The sequence below is a fragment of the Colletotrichum gloeosporioides genome, assembly GCF_011800055.1.
Source record: "Colletotrichum gloeosporioides strain Lc1 chromosome Unknown consensus_73, whole genome shotgun sequence".
NCBI classification, from domain to species: Eukaryota; Fungi; Ascomycota; class Sordariomycetes; order Glomerellales; family Glomerellaceae; genus Colletotrichum; species Colletotrichum gloeosporioides.
Window position 1 is genome coordinate 124,820 of NW_025544718.1, and position 25,106 is coordinate 149,925.

Consider the following 25,106-nt stretch of genomic DNA (forward strand, 5'->3'; position numbering starts at 1 on the left):
GCCCCAAAGCACCTCTACCACGCCTCTCCTCTACAGAGTACAGAGTACGGATACAGAGTACCTTACCACAGGCAGGTACCTCCCAGTCAGTCACTGCCCGGAGCACGCCCGCAATCGACGTCGGCCTCGCTGCGACCGTCTTTTCCTCTGTCTCCTCCACTCCTCAAGGTCTACTTGCCTTGTCCACCGTCCAAGACGACTACGATAAAACTACTCGACCTCCCTTCCCTCTCCTCCGACCACGATCCAAGACAGGCTCCGATCACGACACCAAGCCAAGCGACGACGACACCGGCGCGCTGCCACCTCGATACTTTCCTCTTTGTTTCTCGCCGTCTTCACCGGTCCCAATTACCTTGTACACACACCAGCACACACCCCCTTCGGCTGAACCTTGTCGTCTGTCCATCCACCAGCAGCCTCGACGATCCGCATTCATACCTCTCGCCTGCCGACCGCAAAAAAGGCAACCCAAACAACAGAACCAAGGCCACAGAAGACGAAGAAGCAAAACCGTCCCATCTTTCCGCCCCCCGTCTCGACGAATCACCAGGCGCTCAACCTCCTGCCAAACCTGCTCTGCGCCTCGCCGTGAGTCTCCTCGACGTGCCCAACTCAGGCGCTACACCACAAAACACCAACACAGACGTCCGCGCGCGAACTCGACAACGAGCGCTTTAATTGCGTGCCCTTGCCAGCTCCCCTGCTTCCACCAGTCGGGCGCCGTTCCTGTGGATCATCCGGGGCTCCCTCCTTTGGAAGCTGCCAACATATCCAGCAGTCCAAGCCATACTATAAACAGCACTGCGAATCTCCTTTCCCCTGGCTCGCACGCCATCGCCAGGTCCTCTCGCCTCACCCTCACCCAAAACACCCGCCAACAACCCAGAAACAACAGAGTGTCACCCTGTGTCACTGTACACACACGCATACGCTTGCGTCTGTCTCGTTGCTGCGTCCTCTCGCTGCCCCTCGACCTTAGGGGGCACTGCTGGCCCTGTTCCCTCGACCTTGGCGACATTTCGCTGGGTTCCAGAGGACAAGCCGGATGATTTGATACCACTTCCCCGATCGCCTGTGCTGCTCGTTTCCTCTGTTTTCCACTGCCTGCTCTGAAACCTATTGCGGCCATGGACCTCGCAAGCACGTCAACCGTCCCGGATCCCCGGAGTATGAACCTAGACCTGGGCTTGAGCCATTCGTCGTCCAGTCACCGCCATGACGAGCTCGCTGCCTCCAAGCCTCCTGCCATCCCTTCTCCCAGTTACTTCAAAACCACACCGACTTTCACCGCCCTCGACGACGCCGGCTTCAACTCCAACTCTACACCTGCTTCCAATCCCACCACCACCGTCGCCAACAATGTGACTACGAACCAACAGCCTTCCAAAGACAACTGCGACAGACGGAGACCAGACGACGGAGAAGCCTCGCGATTTCCAGCAAATATGCCTACCCAGCTGGTCGGCCAGACTGTGACTCCCTTCCTCAGAGAACATATCCCCGGCATCTACGCTCCCATCGGCAAGCCCGACGTACAGACCGAGGACAACACCCTCAACCAGAAGCGAGACCCCAGCAGCAAGTTCTGTTATCGTCACCGGCCCGACGCAAAGTGTCGTCGAGCCGCCGACGAGTCCAAAATGGTCTTGATCCAAAGTGTAAGCCAAGCCAGTCTGGATGCACACAGGCACTATCGTCTCCGTGCTGACACTTGCGCACAGGAACTCGATAAGCTCCCCTCCGCCGACCAACAAGCCATCACTCACGTGTGGTCCCTCTTCTCCGCCGCCCCTGCCAAGCACCGCGACCTCATGCTCCAGGGTATCATCACCCAGTGCTGCTTCCCCCAGCTATCCACCGTCTCCCGCGAAGTCCACGAGCAGCTCAAGATCGACTTCATGGCTGCACTCCCCACCGAAATATCCTACAAGGTCCTCGGCTACCTCGACACCGCCTCTCTTTGCAAGGCTGCCCAGGTCAGCAGGAGGTGGCGCGACCTCGCCGACGACGACGTGGTATGGCACCGCATGTGCGAACAGCACATCGACCGCAAGTGCACCAAGTGTGGGTTCGGTCTGCCTCTCCTCGAGCGCAAGAGGCTGCGAGACTGGAACAAGCAGAAGGAGCTTGCCCGGAGCCAAAGGGCCGAGGAGCCCGCCCGTGAGCCAGCGCCAGCGCCGGAACCTGAGCCGGAGGCTGCCGCCCCTGCACCGTCCCCCAATGCCAATAAGAAGCGTGAGCTGGTTGTCTTGGACGACAGTAGGAAACGCGCCTGCCGTGAGGTTGGCGAGCCCGGTGCACCCAAGGCCCAGACCGAGCGGGAGAAGGACCGCCTCATTCGACCGTGGAAGAGCGTTTACCGCGACCGTTTCAAGGTCGGATACAACTGGAAGTATGGCCGGTGCCACATCAAGACCTTCAAGGGCCATGACAACGGCGTCACCTGTCTCCAGTTCGACGACGAGATCCTCGCTACTGGTTCATATGACGCCAAGGTTAAGATTTGGGACATTGTGACAGGAGAGGAGATTCGCACCTTGACCGGTCATACCATGGGCATTCGTACGCTCAAGTTTGTTGGCAACTTGCTCTTCAGCGGCAGCTTGGACCATACGATAAAGGTCTGGAACTGGCAGACCGGCGAATGCCTCAACACCCTCCAAGGCCACAGCGAAGGCGTCATTTCCGTCGACTATGATGGCAAGCACATAGCGTCCGGATCGATTGACAAGTCGGTCAAGATTTTCAACCTTCACAACAGGGAAACATTCTGCTTGCGCGGACACGAGGACTGGGTCAACCATGTGAGACTCGACCCCAGTTCGCAAACGGTGTTCTCGGCTTCGGACGATTGCACCGTCCGACTTTGGGATCTGCGAAACAAGACGTGCATCAAGGTCTTTGAAGGCCACATGGGCCAGGTCCAGCAAGTCTTGCTGATGCCGGAGGACTTTGAGCCGGACGAGGAGATGCTAGCGGCCGACATTGCCGATAACTCCTCCGTCCACAGCGGCCGCAGCACCACCCCTTCGGCCTCGGCGAATGCCTCGGCGAACGTGGCGTCCATCCTCGGCTCCTCTTTCGGAGACTCGGGGTCGGCGGACGATGACCGGACGGCGTTCGGCTGCGCTTTCGCATCGGACCCCACACGGCCCCTCCCGCCCCGCTACATGATCACGGCCGGCCTGGACAACACCGTCAAGGTGTGGAACACGGTCACAGGCAAGTGTCTCCGCACCATGTTTGGTCACGTGGAAGGCATCTGGGGTCTCGTCGGCGACACCCTCCGCGTGGTCACCGGCGCCAACGACTCAATGGTCAAGGTCTGGGAGCCCAAGAGCGGCAAGTGCGAGCGCACCTTCACCGGCCATTCGGGTCCTGTTACCTGTGTCGGTCTCAGCGACAGTCGAATGGCCAGTGGGAGTGAAGACGGCGAAGTCCGCCTATACAGCTTCGAAGCAGACGGTCCCCTCGAAGAGTGCGGCACCCCTGCTTAAAAAGAGTGATTGTAATTTTTTGGAGTTTTCTTTTATATTCTGGGGTTCTGGCAGGTGTCTGGCGAAACGATTCCCAAACGGCGATTTACGAGAGACGGACTTTGTTGCACGACCGAAGAAAATGCCTTTGGCAACTTGTCTCTTCACGTTCAGATTATTTAGAAAAGTCCTCGAGGACTCTGGGCAGGGTAAGGGAAAGGAAACCCCACGAGGTGGGCGGCGTTCATGGATTGCTTTTTTCTGGGAATTGCTCTGTCCACCACAAAAAAGGGAACAGGATGGGTAAAAGGTTGCGGCAGCATCCAGAGTACAGGATATATCAAGAGGCCTGATTTAATCTACTACAGAATTTACGACTCGTACCATGCTTTCACATGCTCGTGCTCTTTGGGTTGGTGTCTCACGTTGGATCTAACGACTGGCCAGCCTCATTTTATCTAGCACGGAGGAAGGACTTTCATCTGATCCCGGCGCGTCGTGGCAAAATTAGCAGCGGCGGGAACTTGGAAGCAGCTGTTTGGGTAGAGGGAGGGAGGGAGTCAGGACGGGAGCAAGACCAGGTACAGGCTGGTTTCCTCCCGCCCGTCCCTCCATCAGCTGATGACCGGGCCAAGAAGGCCATGAGGCGGTGCCTGACGAGACCACTGGACCAGCCCCGAAAGCGGCATAGTCTGCGATGTCTGCTGCTGGTGTCTCCTGCACTGGCTGGAGAAGATGAAGAAGATGTGAAGAAGAGGTGAAGATGATGATCCAGGCCAGGACCAGCGTCCGAACCTCGGCATTTCTGACGAATGGCTCTTGCACTCGGCCCAGCGCCGGAAGTGCCCGGTATCCACAATCTTGTCAGGTTCCATTCACATTGCGGACGAGTACGTACCGCATGTCTCCCCCGCAAAATCACAAGCTCGGCTTGGAGTCGGTAATGTGAAGGCTGCAGTGGCCCGCGGAGGTTTCTGCCGTAGCATGCCGCGCGCTGGAACGGGGCAACGACTTTCGCATTTAGCGCTACGTCACTCTTCCTTGCGGCGCAGAATCACAGGCCGATGACTGACTGACTGACTGACTGACTGACTGACTGACAGCGTACCGTGTCAGACAAGTGAAAGTTGGAGTAAGGTAGCCTCAGCTCTCTCTTCAGCATTGCCCTGCTTTGTCTATGCCTCTCTTCTGAATCCAGCACTGACAATGTGCACGCAGCTCCGGTCGTCCAGTGCCGCTGTTGATGATTCCGGCAACCAATTGGTCTTCTCCAACCGAAGAATAGAGAGGGCCAGGGGGTGTTTTGGAAGGGGGGGGAAAACATTTTGATGACTGAAGAAAGATAATCCAAGATACCTCTCCCCCATGGTCCCTCTCTTCGACTTCTTCCCACACGGTTGCATCCCATCCCTCCAACCCCCCGTCTGCCCAGTCACAGCCTCCGTTCCGCCGAATCGGGATGGGCGCGCTCATCATCTTGTCGCAACCCACGCGTGCGCTGCGCTAGTAGCCAGACGTCTGAAGATTCAATGGTTTGAGCCACTCAGACATCGGTCCCGTGCTTGTCTCTTCCATTCTGCACTCGTTTTTCCTAACACTACCGCGTGGAAGACATGGAAGCGTCCGTGTCTACTCTGCTCGCTCTGCACATCTTTCTGTTCCTATTCATCCATCCACACACGCCCTGGTGCCCCGGTCTGCCGATGCCCCTGGCACTGGGCCGTCTAGTGTCTGGCCTCGTCGTTGTGCCGCGGGTGAAGGGGGCGGAACTGAGGGACACCTTCTCCTCATATGCTTTTTCGTCTGCTCCCCTCATGCTCGGGAAGGTTGTGTCTAGGTACACATCCAGAGCCACACATACGACACACACACACCTGGGTACCGTCTGAAGTCGGGGAACCTCGAGTCATCTGCATATGTCTGCTTGTCCTGGGGCTGATTTTCTATTCTGGCTTGTGCCTTGACCCCTCGTCCCCCCCTCGTCACTGTGAACCACCACCCCCCCTCGTCCCCTCCAACACACGCCTAGTACGCCACCTTTATATCTTCTGCCGTGGCTTTCATCACCGGCGCCGAGGATGTCTGCTTTGTAGGTCCGTCCCTGACTTGACTTGACGACTTGTTCCGAATCTTCTTCTTCTCGTCCCGGCTGCTTCCCAAGCTTCTTTCCTTGCTCTTTCCCGTGTGTCCCGCTCTTGTATGACTACTTCCTGTTGATACCTCCTTCTCTACCTACCCGCGCAGCATCGTCATTGTTCTTGCCATTGAACAGAGACGAAGAAAGCGTGACTCTTGCTTTGTTCTTGTAGACCTCCTGGCGCGAGCCTCCTGCTGCCTACCTACCTTTCCTGTCATCTCGTTTGCGCATATCCCTATTTCTTCGTGATCATGGCCTCCAAGGTCAAGCAAGATGGCAAGACGCCGACGTCGGCTGCCACGAACCTCATTGGTATGTCCAACCACGCGCAACCTCGTTCTGGGACGACTGCGACTGACATGATGGGATAGCTGGCGGTGGTGCTGGCATGATGGAGGCGCTGGTCTGCCACCCGCTCGGTAAGTTCTCCCCCCTCGGCGCAAACCTCGCAATGAGTGACAGACATCTTTACTGACACGTGCGGCACAACCAGACACGATCAAGGTCCGAATGCAGCTGTCGCGGCGCGCGAGGCAGCCCGGAGCGCCCAAGCGTGGCTTCATCCGCACCGGAGTCGAGATCGTCAAGAAGGAGACGCCGCTGGGTCTGTACAAGGGTCTCGGCGCCGTGCTGACGGGCATCGTGCCCAAGATGGCCATCCGGTTCACGAGTTTCGAGGGGTACAAGCAGATGCTGGCGGACAAGAAGACGGGAATCGTCAGCGGACAGGCGACTTTCCTGGGTAGGTCTCTTCAACACTCCCCCAATCTTGACTCGCAGAGAGAGAATGTTTATCATTGACGAGAGAGACAGCTGGCCTCGCCGCGGGTGTGACTGAAGCCGTCGCCGTCGTGACGCCAATGGAGGTCATCAAGATTCGTCTGCAGGCGCAGCACCACTCCATGGCGGACCCCCTCGACATCCCAAAGTACCGCAACGCGGCGCACGCGCTCTACACCGTCGTCAAGGAGGAGGGCTTCGGCGCGCTGTACCGGGGCGTGTCGCTGACGGCGCTGCGGCAGGGTAGCAACCAGGCCGTCAACTTCACGGCCTACTCGTACTTCAAGGAGGCGCTCAAGGACTACCAGCCGCAGTACGCCGGGGGAAACCTGCCGAGCTGGCAGACGACGGTGATTGGGCTCGTCAGCGGTGCCATGGGCCCGTTGAGCAATGCGCCGATCGACACCATCAAGACGAGGTTGCAGAAGACGCCTGCCGAGTTCGGCACGAGCGCGTGGAGTCGCATTGCCAAGATCTCGAGTGATATGTTCAAGTGAGTTTTGCGTCGCGCTGCTCCTGAGAGCCTGCAGAATACTGACAGTGTGCGTACCCGCAGGCAAGAAGGCATGCACGCCTTTTACAAAGGTATCACGCCTCGCATCATGCGTGTTGCGCCGGGACAGGCCGTGACGTTCACCGTCTACGAGTACCTCAAGGAAAAGCTCGAGAGAAGCAACGTGTCCTTCACTGGAGGCAAATACGAAGAGTAGATGCACATGGTCAAGGGGAACTGCTTTTCAGGTGGCTGTCTGTTGATGCAAGATACCAGTTTTTAATCTGCACGTCGAAAGCAAGAGGCGGGGAGGCATGGTTGCACGCAAAGAAAAAGAAGATGCCGCAAGTTGTAGATATGCCGAACATACTTAGAAAGTATTGCATTGCGAATGAATTCAGTCTATCATCAGCCCGATCTACAGGCTCGGGACCCAACGCCTTTGCATTGCATTGCATGCGCTCGACCTTTTTTCTTTGCTTCTCCCGTCTTACCCGCCTGCAGCCCTACACCTACACGTTTACCTTCCGGGACGCTTGGGTCTGCTGAAGCCTTGTCTGGCCGTCACCTTGGGATGTAGCTCGGACAGGACCGAGTCTTCGGTGACCTCGCTGGGCTCCTCGACCTCGAGCTTCTTGTCCAGCGTCAGGCCGGCCTCGCCGGTTGCGATCTCGAGCACGGCGCGCTTCATAAGCGGGTACAGCATGCGGTTCTTGATGGCCTTGTTGCCGGGAGTGACGGGGCAGGTGTAGATGAAGAGCAGGGGGCTCGACTCGGCGCCGTTGTGGGTGTGGGTGAAGCGGTAAAAGGTGAAGCGAGGCTCAGTGGAGGAGATGGTTTGGGTAAGTTCGGTGATGCTGGAGGGGCTTTCGGAAGAAGGGACAAGCTCGACGGATTCCTTTTCGGGGTTGATTTTCTGTAGATGCAAGTTAGCTGTTGGTCCGTCAGGAGTGGGATGGGTGGAGGGTTGGTTACGCACCAACATGACCAGCGTACGACCGCCGTTCAGGTCCTTCATGGCAGCAAGAGCGTCCTCGGCGATGGGCATGGCGAGGGTCTTGCTGAGATGGATCTCGCGGGTTCCCGTGCCGGTGCTCGCCTCGGCCTCAGCCTGCTTGACTGCACCGAGACTACGCTCCTCCTCGGTGAGAGGGGCTTCAAGCTCAGTGTGGGCATCGTGCTTGACGAAGCCCTGAGCAGAAAGCTCCTCTGGGGTGGTGGCGAAGATGGACTCGCGGAAGTGCTCGGAGCCCAGCTTGCGGACGAGAGTCAGGCGGGTGGAGGCGAAGAGCATCTTCTGGCGGACCTTGGCGGAGTCGGGGACGTATGTGACGGCCGTCAGGCGGGGAGCGGTATCATAGCGGCGGAGGAGGGCATAGAGGGCTTCGTTGGGCTTGAGGTGCGGCTGGAGGGCGGACAGGTTGTCGTCGAACGAGTCTGAGGACTTGGGGAGGAACTGGACGGGAGCGAGGGTCTCGTTGTCGATGGTGACGAGAAGGCCGAAGTGTTTGTCGCTCCCGAGGAGGGTGTTGAACTGGGAGACAAGCTCCTGGGAGGCTGATGAGTGTTAGCCGTGGGATTTGGAACCTGGAACGAGGGAATTGAGGATATTCGGGATCTGGCGGTGGACAGCGACGGGGGCGGGACGTACCAGAAATGCCAGACTGCATGCTGGCGGTTTCGAGGGTCGCTCTAGGTGTTGCGGTTTTTTTCTCTAGGACGCAGGGTGAAGCTAAGGCGATAGGAACGGGATATATATATATACACACAACTCCCCCGGCGACGATTGAGGGCGGCAGCGGCGGTGTTGAGTTGTGAAGCTGGAGATGCGGCCGCTACGTCAGCTGTTGGGTGGATTCCAGGATGGGGCTCCAATGGTTTACAATGGAGGGGTAGGAGCACTTTAGTGGTCGCTGCGGAAAGACACCACCACGCCTGGAGCTGCCTACGGAGGAGGGGCGGGCTTCCGCCATTGACTCGGGTTACATAAGCCCATCCTTAGGGTACCCACCCATAGGTACCACCGCCTGGTAACCGCCATCACTTTCTTCACGACCACAGTATCATCTGCTGCGAATAGCTTCATTCTGATTCAAGCGCATAGTGCCGGTCTGTCTACCTCACCCATTTCCACGCCGCAAAGACAGCTCCGACAGCAACACCATACGTTCCGACAATCCTGGCTGCCTGAAACCAAGCATTTCTAATAATCTTTGCATTCGACGCTTCGTGCGCTTGTCGGTCATTCGCAAATGGGAACGCCTTACCCTCAGGTACTTCTTTCCCGACAAAGTCACACAGAGGCTTCCACCCGTCCTTGCCCACCCTGTACACCAGTAGCCTCTCAGGTGCAATGTGAGCCTTGATGCGCTCAGAATGCCGACGGTACACTTCCGGCGTCATGCGGCGGAAGTCTTCCAGACTCGACGCGCCTCCCGAGAAGCCGCGGAGTATCTTCTGCATGGCGAACCCCGCCCGGTTCCCGACAATAGTGCCCAGGATTTTGATCAAGATGCTGGTCAAGGGCTGGAAATTGGGCCAGAGGACCTGGCTCTCGAAACTGGGATACCACGTGTCGTAGTCGCGCTCCGTGAGGATGATCTTGGCGTCGGGATACGCATCTGCCAACTCCACTGCGAAGAAGCACACTAGGTCCGTCAACGCGTCGTACACACCAAAGAGCTCGTCCCAGTCTTCTCGAGTGAAAGGCTTCGGCCGAGGCGACTGGCCCTTGGCGTTGATTTCAGGCCAAGTCGCCATCGCCGCTCGCTCCAGGAAATCCCAGTGGGTCGGCTTGGTGCGGGAGTCGAGGCCATCGTAGACGTGCTTGAAGCCCAGTTCTTCGAGAGCTGTTTTGAGAGAGGTCGTGCCGGTGCGAAGCAGCCCGACGGCAATCACCTTGGGAGGGCCAGCGTCGCGCGCCCTGTCCTCTGGAGTTGCCATGCTGGTCGAGCTTTCTCAAGGCAAAACAGAGGAACTAACAAGAATTGCGCATGTTCTTCGCGAACAAGAAACCATCAGCAAGCGGTGTGGGTTGCCATGCTCATTTAACGTAGCATCGACGCGTCCCGGTCTCTCCGGGCGGTGTACCCATGGCTGAACCCGCGAAATCAGCGCTAGATGCTGATATACGATAAGCAGAAACTCAATTGGGAGGAGCTGAGCAGCAATTAAATGACCTGTCTCGCCAAGCGGCCAAAGTCCCAATCCTTGTCGTAATTGCTTACCACCATCGTTGCACAGCAGTCAAGCTGTGTGCTGCTATTTGCTACCTGACTCAGGTCGCTTGCCGTGGTCGACTCCGCATCAGCAACTCCCGATACTTCTCCAGGCTCTCTCCGATCATATTGATAAACGGCCATTGGGTATTGCTTTTGAAGAAGTGCGCCCAGATTCTCAATACGGCCAGACTGAGAGACGCAGGGTCCCGGTCTACACCCACTTCAGGCTCGTCGTCGTCGTCAAAGTCAACCACGTCGTAGGCCTCCTCCACGATGCAGCGTACCCAATGCAAGATCCTGTCTTCGCTGTCTGCAATCCTGTCAGCAGGTGTCCCTTTAAGTTCTTCGCACAGGGGTTTTGCTGCCGGGCGGATAAATACAATGCAGACAATGACGACTTCAGAAGAAAAGAGCATGACAGGAAAATAGGGACGCCGCAGAACTCCACTCCAGTAACAAGCTCGGGTAAAAGGACTTACCACTCAACGGCGTCGTGCCCGAGGCCTCCGTCAGGGAAAAGAGCCATTTGCTCAGCAAAACAGCGCACTCAAGACCCGAGAGTGAGTGTCTGACACTCCAGAAGAATGCCTGGCTACGTGCGACACGGTCGACGCCGAGTCTCACGGGAATACTCAGCATATGGGCCGTGTAAAGAAGCGCAGTAATGACTCCGCCACTTCTTTCGACTGCGGGTGATTGATATATGGCCTTGGCGATGCGGATCGGATCGCGTGTTTCGAGCAGTCGGTAAGGACCTAGGTGGAGATAGATCCGGACGTAGGCCAGTCCAAGTAGTGAGCTGGACGTAAAAGGGATGGGGCCGTTCTCGTTGTTTGGGTCGAGACTCGATTCGGGAGCCTGTTGCCATCCCGCAGTCCACGATCGCAAGCCGCGTCTGGTGAAGATTAGCCCTGTGCGGCAACTGATTGCAACTAGACTTACTCAAGCTTGTCCACCTCCTCGCTAGGCAGTGATGCCGAGTGATCCATCACCGGCAAAGAGAGGTCTCGGACGATGTATATCCTCTGCAGCAGACCGTGTAAGAGTATGTAATTGCCCAGTGGGGTTGGGATAGGATCAAGTGGCGCAGTGCCATCAGTGTTTCTCAGCAGAAGCGACAACGCATCCTGGAAAAAGAGCTGCTGTTTATCAGTCTCTCGACGGGCAATCTGCCACTGGACAGCAGTCGATGCCTTCCATTCCTTGGTCGAACAAGGTAGCCGCAGGCCGACCTCATTGCTACGGAGAACAGGATAAACGTTGTAGGCAATGCTATGTGTATGCATGAAAGAGAAGGCAATCAGCTTCGCGCGCCGTGCTGATTCTTGCTGAGCCCAGGCATGCCAAGCTGCCTGTGGCATGGTCTGGTCGGCAGGAGGCTGGCGCCCGTCTTCCTCATGAAGGCCTACTTCGCGCAAGACTTGAGCCAGAAGTCCCTGCAAGCCAAACGCCTCCTGCATCAGCGACACCTTGGGTTCCCATGTCGCATAACCCATGAGCGCAATCAAAGCACGAACGGTCTCTATGGGTTCCCACGGACCCCAATCTCTTGCCAGGATGGGTCGTGATTCGCGCCGTTGAGGCATATTGAGAAATGACCCTGTCTTGGGCCCGAACTTATCAGACTCATGAGCAAGGCGCTCCATCAAGATGGCTTTGCCAGCGTAGAAGAGTCTCTCTGACATGCGGTGCTCGAAGCAGTACTGTGCGCCCACAGCAGCTAGACCGAGAATGAGTTCGAGGGAATGCTCGAAAATCCGCCATGTTGGCGTGTGAAGGAAAGGCATATGTGAGTGGAAGCCTTCAAAGTAAGACGTAAGGTAGCGGGTAAGTGCATGGCGAGATGGGAACTTGAAGTTTGGGTCGAGAATGTCGCGGAAGCTCTCAATGGATGCATTGAGACGAGAACGCTGCTCGTCCGAGATGCGATATGGCTGAGACTCATTGTCTACGGAGCGAGGAACTGAATCTTGTGTGAGAGAAGTCTACACCTGCATCATTTACTTGTTCATTTACTTACTGGCGTCGGGCAAGTTCTCTGAGATGCGATTCCCTGTTGGCGCCGATGGTAGCCAAGAGCTGAAGGGTGTTCCGGGACGGGTCCTACTGCGAGGCCCTGGGGTAGCTGTTCCTTCCCTCGAATCTCTCACCCTTGAGTCTCTCATGCCTGGGTCGACGACATCATTGTCTCTGTCTGGGCCGTGGAAGTAGGGACTCCACTCTGCAGGTAGACCGACGCCATCGAGGAAGTTGGCAAACTCTCGGAAGTGGGCGTCAAACCCAACAACATCCTGATTGCCTGGCACCAGGTTTGTAAGCAACAAAAGCCAAACAAGGGATGCCGTATCTGCAACCAACCATTTTCGTAGAACTGATCTGTTATCAAAGTCTGCTGATACGACGCATCTACGAGGCCACCATTTCTAGGGACGGCCATGGGATACAGATCTGCAGGTTGCGGCGGCGGCGGAGGAGGCGGTTGCGACCAATGATCCACGCTCATGCCCGAGAGAGAGACGGCAGCAGCGAGGTCAGCCTCAACTGGCGGCGCATGGCTATTTTCACCGGAGTCCGGCTCCGAAGGGCCCTCCGGAGACTCGGAGCCGTCCTCATGAAAGGCGATCCGCTGATGGCGGGTCAACAGGTCTCGCCTAGCGAAGGCCGCTCCACAACGGCATATGAAGGGCTTTTCCTTGGTGTCTGACACGCGAGCAGGTCAGCGTAAAGGCACGTGGCAGAGTCCCGGGCATCTGGGTCATGGAGAAGAAGCCAGGAGTGCTAGCTTAGGTGTCGTGATGTGTCAAAATCACGCGAGGACTTGGAGTAGATAGGAAACGGCTGTGGAGGAGATGGGATGACTGACGCGTCCGAACATGGCGCTCCAAGTGCTCGGTGCGCTTGAACGTTCGCCCACAGTGAGGGCACGAACGAGCATCAGGGCCGTGACCGGTTCGTCTCCTTCGCTTGACTGGAGTCGAATGAGGCCTGGGATGGAGAGCCTGCGGCGATTGTGCATGCGGCTGCGGTGGCGGCTGGGTCTGCGTGCCGGGACCGGTGTGGGACAACATCCTTTCCCACACACACACACAGACGCCGTGGTTGGAGGTGATGAGAAAGACAGGGCAAGTTGGAGAGAAGGCTAATTGGGGCATCCCCTTGGCTTATGTTGGAGAAGATTGTTCCCCTTGTGGGTCTTATCGACGACCCCAAGGCGGCCATTATCTTTGGAGAACATGACTCGTATCCATGCCCCCCACGGCGGCTATCTAAGTTCGATGCTCCCTTGGACTGGGCGAATTATCTTGCGCCGTTACCCCTGTGACAATGAATAACCTGCTTTTCTCCGAGGCCGTATCTTGCCCGTTTCCCCGCAATATCCACTCGGTATTGTGAATCGGGTCTTTGGGCCGGTTCACGCTCGGGCGTGTTGGAGTAGTTGGGAAGTGATCATCAGGCCGATGTCGACCTATCTGGGCCATGTAACGATAGGCATAACATAGCTGTTGCTCTCAAAGCATATTGCGTATTGCTTTACAACGCAATAGCAACGACCCCGGCCACAAGCATCAGAATGTTCAAGTTTCCCGGAGTCGCATTCATCACGGGTGCCGGTGGAACGGGTAAGCGAGCCCAAGCTTTTCGTCTTCAAGGCAACTTCATCACTGACAATGAGAAGGTATTGGGGCAGCTGTTGCCAGAGGTTTTGCTCGGTCAGGCTGCTCAAGAATTGCCATCACCGACCTCAACAGAAAGTCACTCATTGACACGCGCGATGCGATTCTTGAGATTCACCCAAAAGCGGAGGTGTTGAGTCAGGAAGGTGATATCTCTGACGAGACGTTTCTCAATTCTTTTGTTGGAGATATCGCCAAAAAGTTCTCTCGTATCGATTATTCAGTGAGCTGCGCAGGAATCCTGGGGGCATCACTGAAATCTCACGAGACGTCGACGGCGGCGTTTGATCTCATAAACAATGTCAACTACAGAGGCAGCTGGCTGGCGTCCCGCGCCGTGCTAAGTCACATGTTGAAGCAGAAGCCGTTATCTGAGCATCCGGAGCAGCGAGGATCTATTGTAAACATCGCGAGTCAGCTCGGCGTAGTCGCTCGACCAAAAGCCGGTAAGCTCGAGAATATCACGAGCGCAAATGCAGATCACTAACGAGACCTCTCGAATAGCCCCATACTGTGCCTCAAAGGCTGCCATCATCAACATGACGAAATCCGACGCCATAGATTACTCGGAAGATGGTATCAGGGTAAACTGTGTCTGTCCGGGTGTAATTGCGACGCCGATGACGACGGCAAATGAGGAGCTGATCCAGAGGCTGAAGCCAGCGATTGATATTGCGCCCATGAAGCGTATGGGGACACCCGAGGAGGTGGCGAACGCAGTCTTATTCCTGTGTTCTAGCCAGGCGTCATTTGTACAGGGGCACGCACTGGTCGTTGATGGCGGATACACAATCAATTGAAATTCATTCAACAGAGGCAAAGAGCAACAAAACTGAATGATCTACCTAGCTTCTAGTTCGAACGAGCTTAGTTCTGACAGACTCATCCTGGGGAAGAATTGTATTCGGTCTAAAGATACTATCTTTGGCGGGGTTCGAGTGGCAAACAGCCCTTGAAGTCTGAAATAATTCCTTGCGATGGATTCTTAATTTGACCAACGCTAGTGAGGCCTGCGTCTTTCGCGTCCGACAACTGTGTATCCATTCTCAATTGTGTCTCTGCCTGTCACAATGCCAGTCTTTGAATTTCTTAATTTCTTCCTCGTAGCTTCACTCAAAGCATCTGAGAAAACAGACCATATATCTCCATTAAAGAAGACAGGCAGGCTGCATGATAACAGAATTTTGCAATAAATTGGACTTGTAATCTGGGAAACGTGAATCGAACATGATTCTACTATCTGATTATTTTGAGAGTCTAATAGATAAGATCTTGCCGTCTATTCTCAGGCGGAGAGCTTCACCCGTTTGAGGGTGGGTGACGTGGTGCTATTTACTTCAGGCACGGGTCTGCTGTTTGGCTTCATGTTCGCTCCATTAGAAGGGGAATGTAACTGATTAGTGGTTTCCTCGATGCTTTTGAGAGCCCGCCAATCAAAGTTGGTCTCCCAAGCATGTCCAACCCTTAGTACGCTCTTCTCCTGCCATAGCCCGCCAACAATCTGCATACCAACTGGCAGCATCACTTGTGCATCATCTTTCGCGGGAATGAACCCAACGGGCATAGACATGGCTGGATGCCCAGTGACATTGAAGACAGCCGTATTGGTTGTCAAGCCAATCGTGGGCTCAAACGAACCCAAGACCGAATCCCGACTGCCGTGTCGCGGGGCCACAAAAGGCGTTGTTGGCATGACAATGACGTCGTACTTTTGAAAAGCACGCTGGTAGGCATCACTGATCTGACGACCAATATTGACTGTTTTGCTGTAGAGCCCAGGGAACTTGTCTTGCAAGTACAGGCCGTTGATGACAGTGTTCTTGGTTGACGGGAAGAGCTTATGAAAGCTAGGATCGGTAAATGGGAGTCGAGCCTTTTCGAACTCAGTGAGACCGAGTCCCCTATGGCCAGTAGCTCGACCAAGTATGCCCGAAGAACCGGAAATACGTTGCTGCAGAGTCCAAATTGAAGGGCCCTCGAGGTGGAGCGGCACGGAAACCTCTTCCACCGCAGCTCCTAGGCTTCCCAGCTTCTGTGCCGCCATCAGGACGTGGTCTCTGACTCTTAAATCGACAATCTCTTGGTGGAAACCTTCTTTGAGAATACCGATCTTGATGCCATCGAGGCGACCGGAGCTTGAACGAAGAAAGTTGGCAAAATTGTATGAGCCGTGGGCTTCAGCACCCAATGACTTGTCGTCGATGCCGTCATAGCCTGAAATAACATCGAGGCACTGGGCAGCCTCCATGACGGATCGGCATATGGGACCAGCGTGGTCGTCGATGGCATCGCCGCTTGTGAAGCCAGTGAAGGGAATCAGGCCGTGTGTAGGCTTTACTCCGACGCATCCGCAGAACGACGAGGGAACCCGAATGCTGCCTCCTTGATCCGTGCCGAGAGCAATATCGATTTTTCCTGAACCAACCAGTGCCGCACCGCCGGAGGTGCTACCGCCGGTAGAGTAACCTTCTCTGTATGGATTCTCGATCGTGCCTTGCGCGCTAGTGAAGGACGCTGTGGAATTGCAGAAGTGTTCGCAAGTTGCTGTACCCAGGATATCGGCTCCGGCATCTAGCACTCGGGTCACCACGGTAGCATCTGTTGATGGTGTCCATGGAGGGAAAGCGTCACTGCCAAAGAACTGCGGGACGCCAGCAACAGCGATGCAGTCTTTCAGACAGACGCTTCTACCCTTCAGTGACCCTGACGAAGGGTCCTTTGCGGATGGATCTCCTCGAATTAGAAATCGGTGCGCCCAGGCATGGCCAAACTCTTGCTCTTCTGCTGTAGGGGTATGGACGTTTTCGCGGGGGTATTTCTTCGTATCGGGGACTGGCTGGTAGTCCGGTAGGCGATCGATGCGGGTTGCACAGTCGTGGACTGCGGCCAGGAGTCTCTGGTAGTCGGCCGACTCCTCGGGTTTGATCGTCAGTCCAAGCGGCTCGAGTAGCTTCTCGACGTCGCCTTTCTGGACAGGATTATCTCTAGAAAGAGCAGTTAGCAAGAGGTCTGTTAGTAGAGTGGACAACTTTGATGGCCGTACGATGAGATATCCTTGAAGAATACAGACATGGTGGGCAATCGACCAAGTTTCTACTGCGAGCTCAACGTGTATTCCACGGATGCCGCTTGAAGCCAGCCCAACTGGTTGCTCATATGTGTATCAAGACGTGATCCATGATGGAGCCGCGAGGAAATGTCGGAGACAACTCCCGGGGGTCATTGTACCGGTTTGTGGCGAGAAGGGCCTCCGATGACAAAGAGAATGAAGTCGGCATTAGTGGACGCGATGACAGGAGAATGAATGACCCCGCCGGGCGGTACGACCCCATTAGTCGCGTCTCGGGGTTGGAGAAGGGTCAATGGGGTAATTAAGTTGGTAATGAACCGCGCGAGTCGGGGAACTTGGAAGTCTTCTTGCCCCAGCTCCACATCCAGTGCTGAACGAGATGCTAAAGCTGTGAAGTGACGCGAAATTTGGGCAAAAAGCTCAGAAATCGTGGGGATCAAAGTTGGAGGGAGAAATTGCCAAACAACTGTTGCATTGTCACCCTGTTTGTTGGGTTTGGTGGTAAAGACGCCAGGGGGGGCGACGCCATGTTCAGTCCAGTAGGGAAGCAAGCTCATCTGATTGGGACTCTCTCTGCCTGCCCCTGTCTCTGCTGCAACACCTTGCTGCTGCTATACGCCATGGTTGCTGTCGCTGACCCTCTGTTCGCATCTCTGCGTTCACTCTGTTACCTGGACCACGAGCCTCCCCCTAAAAGCGCTGTCTTGGTAGATTTCTACAACACCCGGAATCCCGTCAAACGGCACGAGTGTAATGTGCGATCTGACGCCAGCTTCCTCGACAATTCTCATCATCCTCTCTGTTGCTGTTCGGCTGGCAACATAGCTTCCACGGATGGTGAGCTCTTTAAAAACAATGACACTTGAATCGAATCTCCAGGCGTCGGCCGGCAGACCAAGCACACCCATGACACCCCCAATCCTCAGTATCGATAAGGCCCAGTTGTTGGCCGCCAAAGAGTCAGTGCAGACCACTACAGCAGCGACACCTTCACCGTTCGTGAAATCCATGATCTTTGCAGTCGCGTCTTCAGCACCGGAATCAACCACCAGCGCTGGCTTCAGAGCTTCATTAGGCATTTCCGTGGCAAGTTGCCTGCCAGCCGGTCGATTGTCGATGGCTATTGTGCGGAATCCCATGGCGGTAGCGAACTGCAGACCGAGGTGACCAAGCCCGCCGATGCCGACAACAGCCACTGTCTCCCCGGGGCTGAGCCCAGCCGTCGCTCTCTCCAGCGATCCCCATACCGTTGCCCCTGCACACATCAAAGGCGCAGCCTGGTCAAACGATAGTGATGCCGGCAGACGGACCGTGGTTTCTGGGTCAATCGAGAGATATTCTGCGAATGCGCCGTCGTGTTGAAAACCTGCAGTTTCTCTATTGTCACAGAACCGTGGATCAAGTTGCCCACTCGTGCGCTTCGCCAATCTGCAACCACTGCACTCCCCGCACGAATTCTTGTAATTGAGTGCACCAACCCGGTCGCCAATCTTCCAGACAGAAGTACATTTTGCGCCAACTTTGACGATTACACCGGCAGGCTCGTGTGATGGGATCATGCCTAGAGGTGACTTGAATTGCCCTTGCAACACTTGCAGGTCAGAGTGACAGAACCCAGCCGCGTGAACTCTGATAAGAAGTTCATTGTCGCGGACTTCTGGCACATGTCTCTCAACCAGCTCATAGGGTTTGCCGTACTGCAATGCTTTAGTTCCTGCTTGTCTGGACGATGTGACCGAAAAACTAACCTTGGATATTTGAGCAGCCCTCATAAGGGGGGGAGTGCTTGGGGTCGCCATCTGCGTCATGGTGCAAGTAAACTTCTTGTCAGACTGATACGACTGAGAGCGTAGACTCGTTATGTCGTAGGAGCAACATTCGTGGATCGACCCTATCACGGCCAAATACTGGGTCATATCCAGGCTCCCGTCAGTACGATCATGAGGGAACAGGAGCTGTTGGAGACTATCTCTCTATGGAAGAGGGACCTGACGCCCCTCACTTGGAGGATTTTAGTCTCCAACTCCTGGCAGAAGTGTCTCCAACTCTTCCTCTAGTGTACGGAGCAATCCCCGACAACACCCACTTTCAGCATCGCCCCTCTTCTTTCCTCAATTCTAGTTTTAGCAACATTGCGCAAATCAATTGATGAAGATCTAATCCTCCAATCAAATCGCTGGGAAAAACGGTGCGCTTCGGTCCAGCTTTCGAGTGACCCGCCCCGGCACCCCGCGATAAGCTAGTTCCTGGCAGCAAAGGTATCTAGCGGACTAATGGAGCTTACCAGATTGAATTACCCCTCATTAGCCAGTGAGCTGAATGTGGTGGGCGAACTTCCTTAAGGCCGGACACCTCGCTATCTACGAGCAAGCTAATAAACTCTCTCCCATTAACCCCCGCACACGCGTTCTGTCACAACCTTAGACGCAGTTCTACCTTGTTTGCGTAGCTTCTTCAGCACCACAGTTCACTGAGTCGAGATGAGCAAGAAGCGTGTTCTCGTTAGCTACGGCGTTGACGTAGATGCGGTCGCAGGATGGTTGGGCTCATATGGAGGGGAGGATTCCTCAAACGATATCAGTAGGGGTAAGAGCTACGCATATGGCAGACAATCAGCAAAGGTGAAACTAAGCATCTCCAGGATATTTCGCTGGCACAATCGGTGTCCAGCGAGTTCTCAAGTTCCTTGCGAAGTATGACATTAAGGCGACATGGTTCATTCCCGGCCACAGCCTCGAAACCTTCCCTGAGGACATGGCCGCTGTCCGAGATGCTGGCCACGAGATCGGCCTCCATGGCTACTCTCACGAAAACCCAACCGACATGACGATCGAGCAACAGAAAGAGATTCTTGATAAAACATATCGCATGTTGACCGAGTTTGCCGGCAAGCCCCCGAGAGGTAGTGTTGCACCGTGGTGGGAGACAAGCAAGGAGGGCGCGCAGTTGCTTCTCGACTACGGTATCGAATACGACCACAGCATGAGCCATCACGACTGTCAGCCTTACTATCTGAGGACTGGCGACTCATGGACCAAAATTGACTACAAGAAAAAGGCCGCTGAATGGATGAAACCCCTTGTTCGGGGTCAGGAGACTGGACTCGTCGAGATTCCGGCAAACTGGTATCTTGACGACCTTCCACCGATGATGTTTATCAAAGACGCACCCAACAGTCACGGCTTCGTAAACGCCAGAGATGTGGAGGATATCTGGCGGGACCACTTCGACTACTTCTATCGGGAGTACGACGAGTTCATCTTCCCGTTGACCATCCACCCAGATGTGTCTGGTCGACCCCACGTGCAACTCATGCATGAAAGGCTGATTGAGCATATGAAGAAGCACGAGGGCGTTGAGTTCGTTACAATGGCACAAATCTGCGACGAGTTCAAGTCCAAGACGGCCCCTGCCGAGGGTGCAGTGATGCCCGCAGAACCTGGAGCGATTTTGAAGCAATCATAGGCCTAGGTACATCGCTAGAGGAATAAAGATACCATGTTACTAGTCAAGAAATCTGTCGACACGCCGTGTGATGATCGTGGGGGCCAGAAACTATGGCAAATCGCCGTGTCTGCTGGTCACGTCTCAAATCAAGCTATCCCATGAAGAATATCACCTCATACTCCTAAACCCTATTGTGTATGCCCGCGAACTTTGGAGACTAATCATCATATCGTTCAGAGGAAATTTCCTGGCTCCTTACCCCGCGCTTATCGATCATGACGTCTGATCATGGAGGTGAACATTGGAGCACGCCTCCCAAATCCGAAAGTTGGTATCTTGACCCCAACGCCGGCAATGTTATCATAACATTAATACCCCAACACAGGCTTTGATATACCCCAACGTTATCAGAGGAGCCCTGTCTCGACCCACAACCAACCTCCACTGAATGCCGTCTTACCCCCTGAACATGCTTTTGACTTTGGCTGCTGCCAAGGGTACGTGACCCACGATCTTGGGGCGGCATCTGACGCTGCTCGCGGGGTTGGGTGGATTCCACGTCGATGGTTATCTTGGTCGGGAACTCTTTGCCGCTACGAGATAAGCCACGCCTGACTTCCTTGACCTGCTCACCTGTCAAAGGCCATATCGCCAGATGCTCCAAATCCAACGAAACGCTTATATCCTATAAATGTTATTCGGGCGATGTCTTGCGTCTCCTGAATATACAGAAAGACAAGCCGTCCAACATTTCATCGATCGGCCCCGAGTATCGACTGAACACCGTCGACATGTCGCAAACAAACTCTGAGAAGTCCGATGCAATCACGCCGGCACCGGTCCGTAGCAGCGGCAGCATTGACGCCGGCAAGCTCGAAAATCCCGAAGATGCTTATGAGGTCTTCAAGAGAGGCGACGGAGCGGTCGACTTCCGTACGGTTGGTTGGGTCCATGCATCGGTCATTTTCTTGAAGGGTATGCCATCCAAACCTCAGTCCAGGAGTCGTCATAACCAAAGCTGACATATCCAAGTCATTTTCGCGACTGGTGTACTCACCATTCCGTCTGCTATGTACGTTTTGGGGGCCCTTCCTGGTGCCATCAATGTCTTGGGCTGGCAGTTCTTGAACACCTACTGCGCGATCATCCAAGGAAACTTCCGTAATGCGCACGCCGGATGTCACTCCATCGCTGATATGGCCAACGTCGTTGGTGGCACTTGGTTGAAAGAGGTTGTTGGCGTCTTGTTTCTCGTCACCTATGCCATCGTTGGCGCTTCAGGAATATTTGGCACATCAGTTGCTTTCAACGCTCTTTCCAACCACGCAATCTGTACCAACTCCTACATGTTGGTTGCAACGGCTTGCGTCTTCATCCTTGCGAGTGCCCGCAAGTTCGAGAAAATCGCCTGGCTGACATGGGCTGGCTTCATCTCGGTTTATGTCGCCGTCTTCATCGTTGTGTGAGTTACTACACCTTCCTCTTCTCAAATATACCAACTAATCGATGCCTTAGTGTTGGAGTTACTCAGGTGGACCGACCTGCCGCTGCCCCTAAGACTGGCGACTTCGATCTTGGATACCATGTGATCGGCAACCCGAACTTTGTCACTGGCATCACCTCCGTCGCTACCATTTTCTGCTCGGGCGCCGGTACTTCAGCTTTTCTTCCCGTTATCTCGGAGATGAAGAAGCCCAGGGACTACAACAAGGCTGTCTACCTTTGCATGGGAATTGTCACCGCGTCGTACTTGACCTTCTCACTGGTTGTCTACCGATATTGCGGTCAATGGGTGGCCTCTCCATCTCTCGGAAGCGCAGGAGATGTGATCAAGAAGGTCTCCTACGGGATTGGCTTGACAGGTCTCATGGTCAGTGCCTGTCTCTACATCCACGTTGCGGCGAAGTACCTCTTTGTTCGTCTTCTCCGCGACTCAGTCCACTTGCAGAAAAACTCCATTGTGCATTGGTCTGTCTGGCTTGGCTGCACTCTCGGCATGTCTGTCGTTTCGTACCTAATTGCTTCTGGCATCCCAATCTTCAACTACCTTCTGGCCTTGGCGGGAAGCTTGACGTTTGCGCCACTGGCGCTGGGACTTCCGGGATATCTCTGGGTCTACGACCACCAGCACTACCGCCAAGGTAGCTGGTGGAAGGTCTTGGTGTACTGGCTTAACTGGCTGATGATTCTTTTGGCTGTATTTCTCACTATTGGTGGTACATATGGTGTTGTTCAAAACATCATTGATGCTTACGCAAACGGTTTGATCGGAGGCGCGTTCGCTTGCGCAGACAACAGTGGATCTTCATAAAAGGGATAAGTGGCCGGTGACGAGAAAATTGTGGAGGATTCTTCGATGACGATAGGCTCAGTTGCTTGGAAATGCTACCCCGTTGACATAATATCTGCCGAAGCGATCGGGCATTTAATGATGGGGTAGAAATCTTTGGTAAACTTTCAATGGTATAACAATACATTGTAAGTGAGAACCCAACGTACTTTGCTGAAACAGTGTGGCGCACACAGAGTAGCACAAAATCCAATAGTTGATGTCTGATCAATGACACAAGGACGCCGGTATGGCGACGTCCTCGTTCTATCACAAGTGCGAGGGCTATTGCGAACCTGCCAATAAACTTACTCTGCGTAGTAAGATAATAATTGGACGTGCCTATCAGTCATTTGGAGAGCTCGCCCGTCTCCAATGCATGTGTTGATATTAGTATACCGCTGCCCATGTACATAAATGCAAGGAAGTCAACCCTACCGTGTCAAAAAACTGTCTGCTTATGTGCCAATCTTTAGTCATAACCTTCTCGATCACAGCCTGAAAGTATTATCGATCTGCAGCAATGCACATCATCATGGCCTTCATAGACTTAGGAACCTCTGCCCTAGCAACATTCACCGTAAGCGTGTGTACATCAAATAAATGGCCGAGATCTGACAGACAAGATGCTTATTCTAATATTATCCAGGCCCATCTACAACATTTTCTTCACCCGCTTCGTTCATATCCTGGCCCATGGTACTCGACCATTAGTATCGCGTGGTTTGTCTATCATGGTGCAAGGGGAGACGTCGCATTCGCGATTCACGAACTACATGAGATATATGGGCCCGTCGTCAGGATCGCGCCGGACGAGCTGTCCTACACACAATCCGAAGCATGGAAAGATGTATACGGACCTCACGGAGGCACTGGCTATATGGAAGACCCATCGCAGACCTTCACGAAGAACCCGGCGCATCCAAATATCATGGTTGCTCCTTGAGAGCAGCATATGAAGCTCAAGCGACTCCTTTCGTATGGATTTTCAGATAAGGCCCCAAGGGAACAGGAACGTTTGCTCAACACATACACTAGGGAATTCATCAAAGGCCTTAAAAGTCAAGGCACTCATGCGGTCGATCTTGTCAAATGGTTCAATGTCAGTTGCTATACGCCCTCGATTCACGCCTTGCAGGATGACCCATGTGTTGACACTCCCAGTTCATAACGTTTGATATCATTAGCGACCTCACGTTTGCCAAATCCTTCGACTGTCTTTCGAGCTCGGAATATCATCCATGGGTTGCCATGATATTTGGGGTGACAAGATACGCCACATGGATCCGGGCCTTGAGTCGATTAGCGCCTGGTTGCGTCGAGATGCTGCTTAGTTTGATCCCTAGAAACATCGCCCGTGAGCGTAACGCTACCTGGGCCATGGCTCGGGAGAAGATGTTTCGGCGAAGAGAAAGGTCTCCAAAGCACATTGACTTCGCAACATATCTCCTTAGGGCGGAACAAGCACGAAATCTTGATATGGAGGATCTGGTTAGCAATGCACCAATCCTGGTGGTTGCTGGCAGTGAAACGAGGGCCACATTACTCTCCGGTGCTGCATACTATACCGCAAGTCACCCTATAATCCATAAGCGCCTGGCAAGAGAGATTCGAGACCAGTTCAACCGCGTCGATGAGATCACTCTTGCCAGGCTGGGAGACCTCAGGTACCTTCATGGCCATCTTGGACGAAAGTTTGCGTATCTACCTTCACGCCAACAGCAACCACCCCCGTTTGCTTCCCCCGGAGGGTGCTACAATTTGTGGTCGATTCGTTCCCGGAGGCTCTTTGATTGGTGTTGGTCATTATTCTTGTTTCCGCTCAAGCAGCAACTTCGCTGATCCTGACGACTTCGTGCCTGAGAGGTGGCTTAGCGAGGATATTAAGTACGCCAGTGATAGGAGGGAAACCTTGCAACCTTTTGGTACTGGAATTCGCAGCTGCATTGTGAAGAGGTAAGTCTTAAAATAACCTTGAGAAGAGTTAGAAACCTGTAGCTGACCTATATGCCAGTCATGCGTACAACGAGATGCGTCTCATATTTGCTATCTTGGTGTTCGAATTTGACGTCGAGCTGCTTGAGGAGTCCTCGATGTGGGAAAGACAACAGGTGTTTACAACTTGGCTCAAAAAGCCCCTTATGGTACGGCTACATCGGGCGAAGGTGGCCAGATACCAGGCAGAGGTGTAACACTAAGACATGGTCATGATGAGAGAAAATTGGGCGGCCGAGGGATTGATTGAAATCAACCAGATTGGCTCCAGTCTCAGGACAGTGCTCACACTGAGACTCCAGCAATCTGAACTTAACGGGACCATTAACAAGAACGAAACTGTGCTTCTGTGCTTCGTAAATTTACTTTGAAATATGTGATAATGCCTATGAAGGTGCCCAAAATTATTGTAAGCTAGGTCATGTGTTGATTACAACCCCGATAGTAGATCCTTTGGCACCTTGAAACCCAATGCACAATG

At 54.3% G+C, this 25,106-nt stretch overlaps 12 protein-coding genes across 12 annotated transcripts; 7 read left to right on the forward strand and 5 right to left on the reverse strand.

Moving 5' to 3' along the window:
* Positions 1-1,130: 1,130 nt before the first annotated feature.
* GCG54_00007003 (putative E3 ubiquitin ligase complex SCF subunit scon-2) lies at positions 1,131-3,500 on the forward strand (the record flags this gene model as incomplete). Its single annotated transcript, XM_045406993.1, has 2 exons — positions 1,131-1,661; positions 1,725-3,500. 2 exons carry the CDS (start codon positions 1,131-1,133, stop codon positions 3,498-3,500), a joined length of 2,307 nt encoding a protein of 768 aa, XP_045259903.1.
* A 2,367-nt stretch (positions 3,501-5,867) lies between these two features.
* Positions 5,868-7,106, forward strand: GCG54_00007004 (Succinate/fumarate mitochondrial transporter; the record flags this gene model as incomplete). Its single annotated transcript, XM_045406994.1, has 5 exons — positions 5,868-5,928; positions 5,988-6,035; positions 6,110-6,358; positions 6,430-6,889; positions 6,938-7,106. The coding sequence occupies 5 exons, from the start codon at positions 5,868-5,870 to the stop codon at positions 7,104-7,106; spliced, it is 987 nt and encodes a 328-aa protein (XP_045259904.1).
* A 303-nt stretch (positions 7,107-7,409) lies between these two features.
* On the reverse strand, positions 7,410-8,559 carry GCG54_00007005 (Twinfilin; the record flags this gene model as incomplete). The annotated part of the gene is made up of 3 exons (XM_045406995.1): positions 7,410-7,805; positions 7,869-8,446; positions 8,541-8,559. The coding sequence occupies 3 exons, from the start codon at positions 8,557-8,559 to the stop codon at positions 7,410-7,412; spliced, it is 993 nt and encodes a 330-aa protein (XP_045259905.1).
* A 445-nt stretch (positions 8,560-9,004) lies between these two features.
* On the reverse strand, positions 9,005-9,832 carry GCG54_00007006 (uncharacterized protein; the record flags this gene model as incomplete). Its single annotated transcript, XM_045406996.1, has 1 exon — positions 9,005-9,832. The coding sequence occupies one exon, from the start codon at positions 9,830-9,832 to the stop codon at positions 9,005-9,007; it is 828 nt and encodes a 275-aa protein (XP_045259906.1).
* A 334-nt stretch (positions 9,833-10,166) lies between these two features.
* GCG54_00007007 (uncharacterized protein) lies at positions 10,167-12,869 on the reverse strand (the record flags this gene model as incomplete). The annotated part of the gene is made up of 6 exons (XM_045406997.1): positions 10,167-10,420; positions 10,590-11,005; positions 11,053-12,073; positions 12,131-12,409; positions 12,469-12,810; positions 12,842-12,869. The coding sequence occupies 6 exons, from the start codon at positions 12,867-12,869 to the stop codon at positions 10,167-10,169; spliced, it is 2,340 nt and encodes a 779-aa protein (XP_045259907.1).
* Positions 12,870-13,657: 788 nt separating this feature from the next.
* Positions 13,658-14,584, forward strand: GCG54_00007008 (2-(R)-hydroxypropyl-CoM dehydrogenase; the record flags this gene model as incomplete). The annotated part of the gene is made up of 3 exons (XM_045406998.1): positions 13,658-13,730; positions 13,787-14,230; positions 14,289-14,584. Coding segments are annotated over 3 exons (813 nt in total), but the record flags the coding sequence as incomplete, so codon positions are not given.
* Positions 14,585-15,069: 485 nt separating this feature from the next.
* On the reverse strand, positions 15,070-16,856 carry GCG54_00007009 (Amidase; the record flags this gene model as incomplete). Its single annotated transcript, XM_045406999.1, has 2 exons — positions 15,070-16,768; positions 16,828-16,856. The coding sequence occupies 2 exons, from the start codon at positions 16,854-16,856 to the stop codon at positions 15,070-15,072; spliced, it is 1,728 nt and encodes a 575-aa protein (XP_045259909.1).
* A 657-nt stretch (positions 16,857-17,513) lies between these two features.
* GCG54_00007010 (alcohol dehydrogenase) lies at positions 17,514-18,662 on the reverse strand (the record flags this gene model as incomplete). The annotated part of the gene is made up of 2 exons (XM_045407000.1): positions 17,514-18,551; positions 18,603-18,662. The coding sequence occupies 2 exons, from the start codon at positions 18,660-18,662 to the stop codon at positions 17,514-17,516; spliced, it is 1,098 nt and encodes a 365-aa protein (XP_045259910.1).
* A 672-nt stretch (positions 18,663-19,334) lies between these two features.
* GCG54_00007011 (Peptidoglycan deacetylase) lies at positions 19,335-20,319 on the forward strand (the record flags this gene model as incomplete). Its single annotated transcript, XM_045407001.1, has 2 exons — positions 19,335-19,440; positions 19,496-20,319. 2 exons carry the CDS (start codon positions 19,335-19,337, stop codon positions 20,317-20,319), a joined length of 930 nt encoding a protein of 309 aa, XP_045259911.1.
* A 773-nt stretch (positions 20,320-21,092) lies between these two features.
* On the forward strand, positions 21,093-22,612 carry GCG54_00007012 (uncharacterized protein; the record flags this gene model as incomplete). Its single annotated transcript, XM_045407002.1, has 3 exons — positions 21,093-21,276; positions 21,334-21,763; positions 21,817-22,612. The coding sequence occupies 3 exons, from the start codon at positions 21,093-21,095 to the stop codon at positions 22,610-22,612; spliced, it is 1,410 nt and encodes a 469-aa protein (XP_045259912.1).
* A 553-nt stretch (positions 22,613-23,165) lies between these two features.
* Positions 23,166-23,576, forward strand: GCG54_00007013 (Cytochrome P450 monooxygenase aclL; the record flags this gene model as incomplete). Its single annotated transcript, XM_045407003.1, has 2 exons — positions 23,166-23,210; positions 23,280-23,576. The coding sequence occupies 2 exons, from the start codon at positions 23,166-23,168 to the stop codon at positions 23,574-23,576; spliced, it is 342 nt and encodes a 113-aa protein (XP_045259913.1).
* A 9-nt stretch (positions 23,577-23,585) lies between these two features.
* Positions 23,586-24,822, forward strand: GCG54_00007014 (Cytochrome P450 monooxygenase aclL; the record flags this gene model as incomplete). The annotated part of the gene is made up of 4 exons (XM_045407004.1): positions 23,586-23,732; positions 23,795-24,297; positions 24,326-24,586; positions 24,645-24,822. 4 exons carry the CDS (start codon positions 23,586-23,588, stop codon positions 24,820-24,822), a joined length of 1,089 nt encoding a protein of 362 aa, XP_045259914.1.
* Positions 24,823-25,106: the final 284 nt, after the last annotated feature.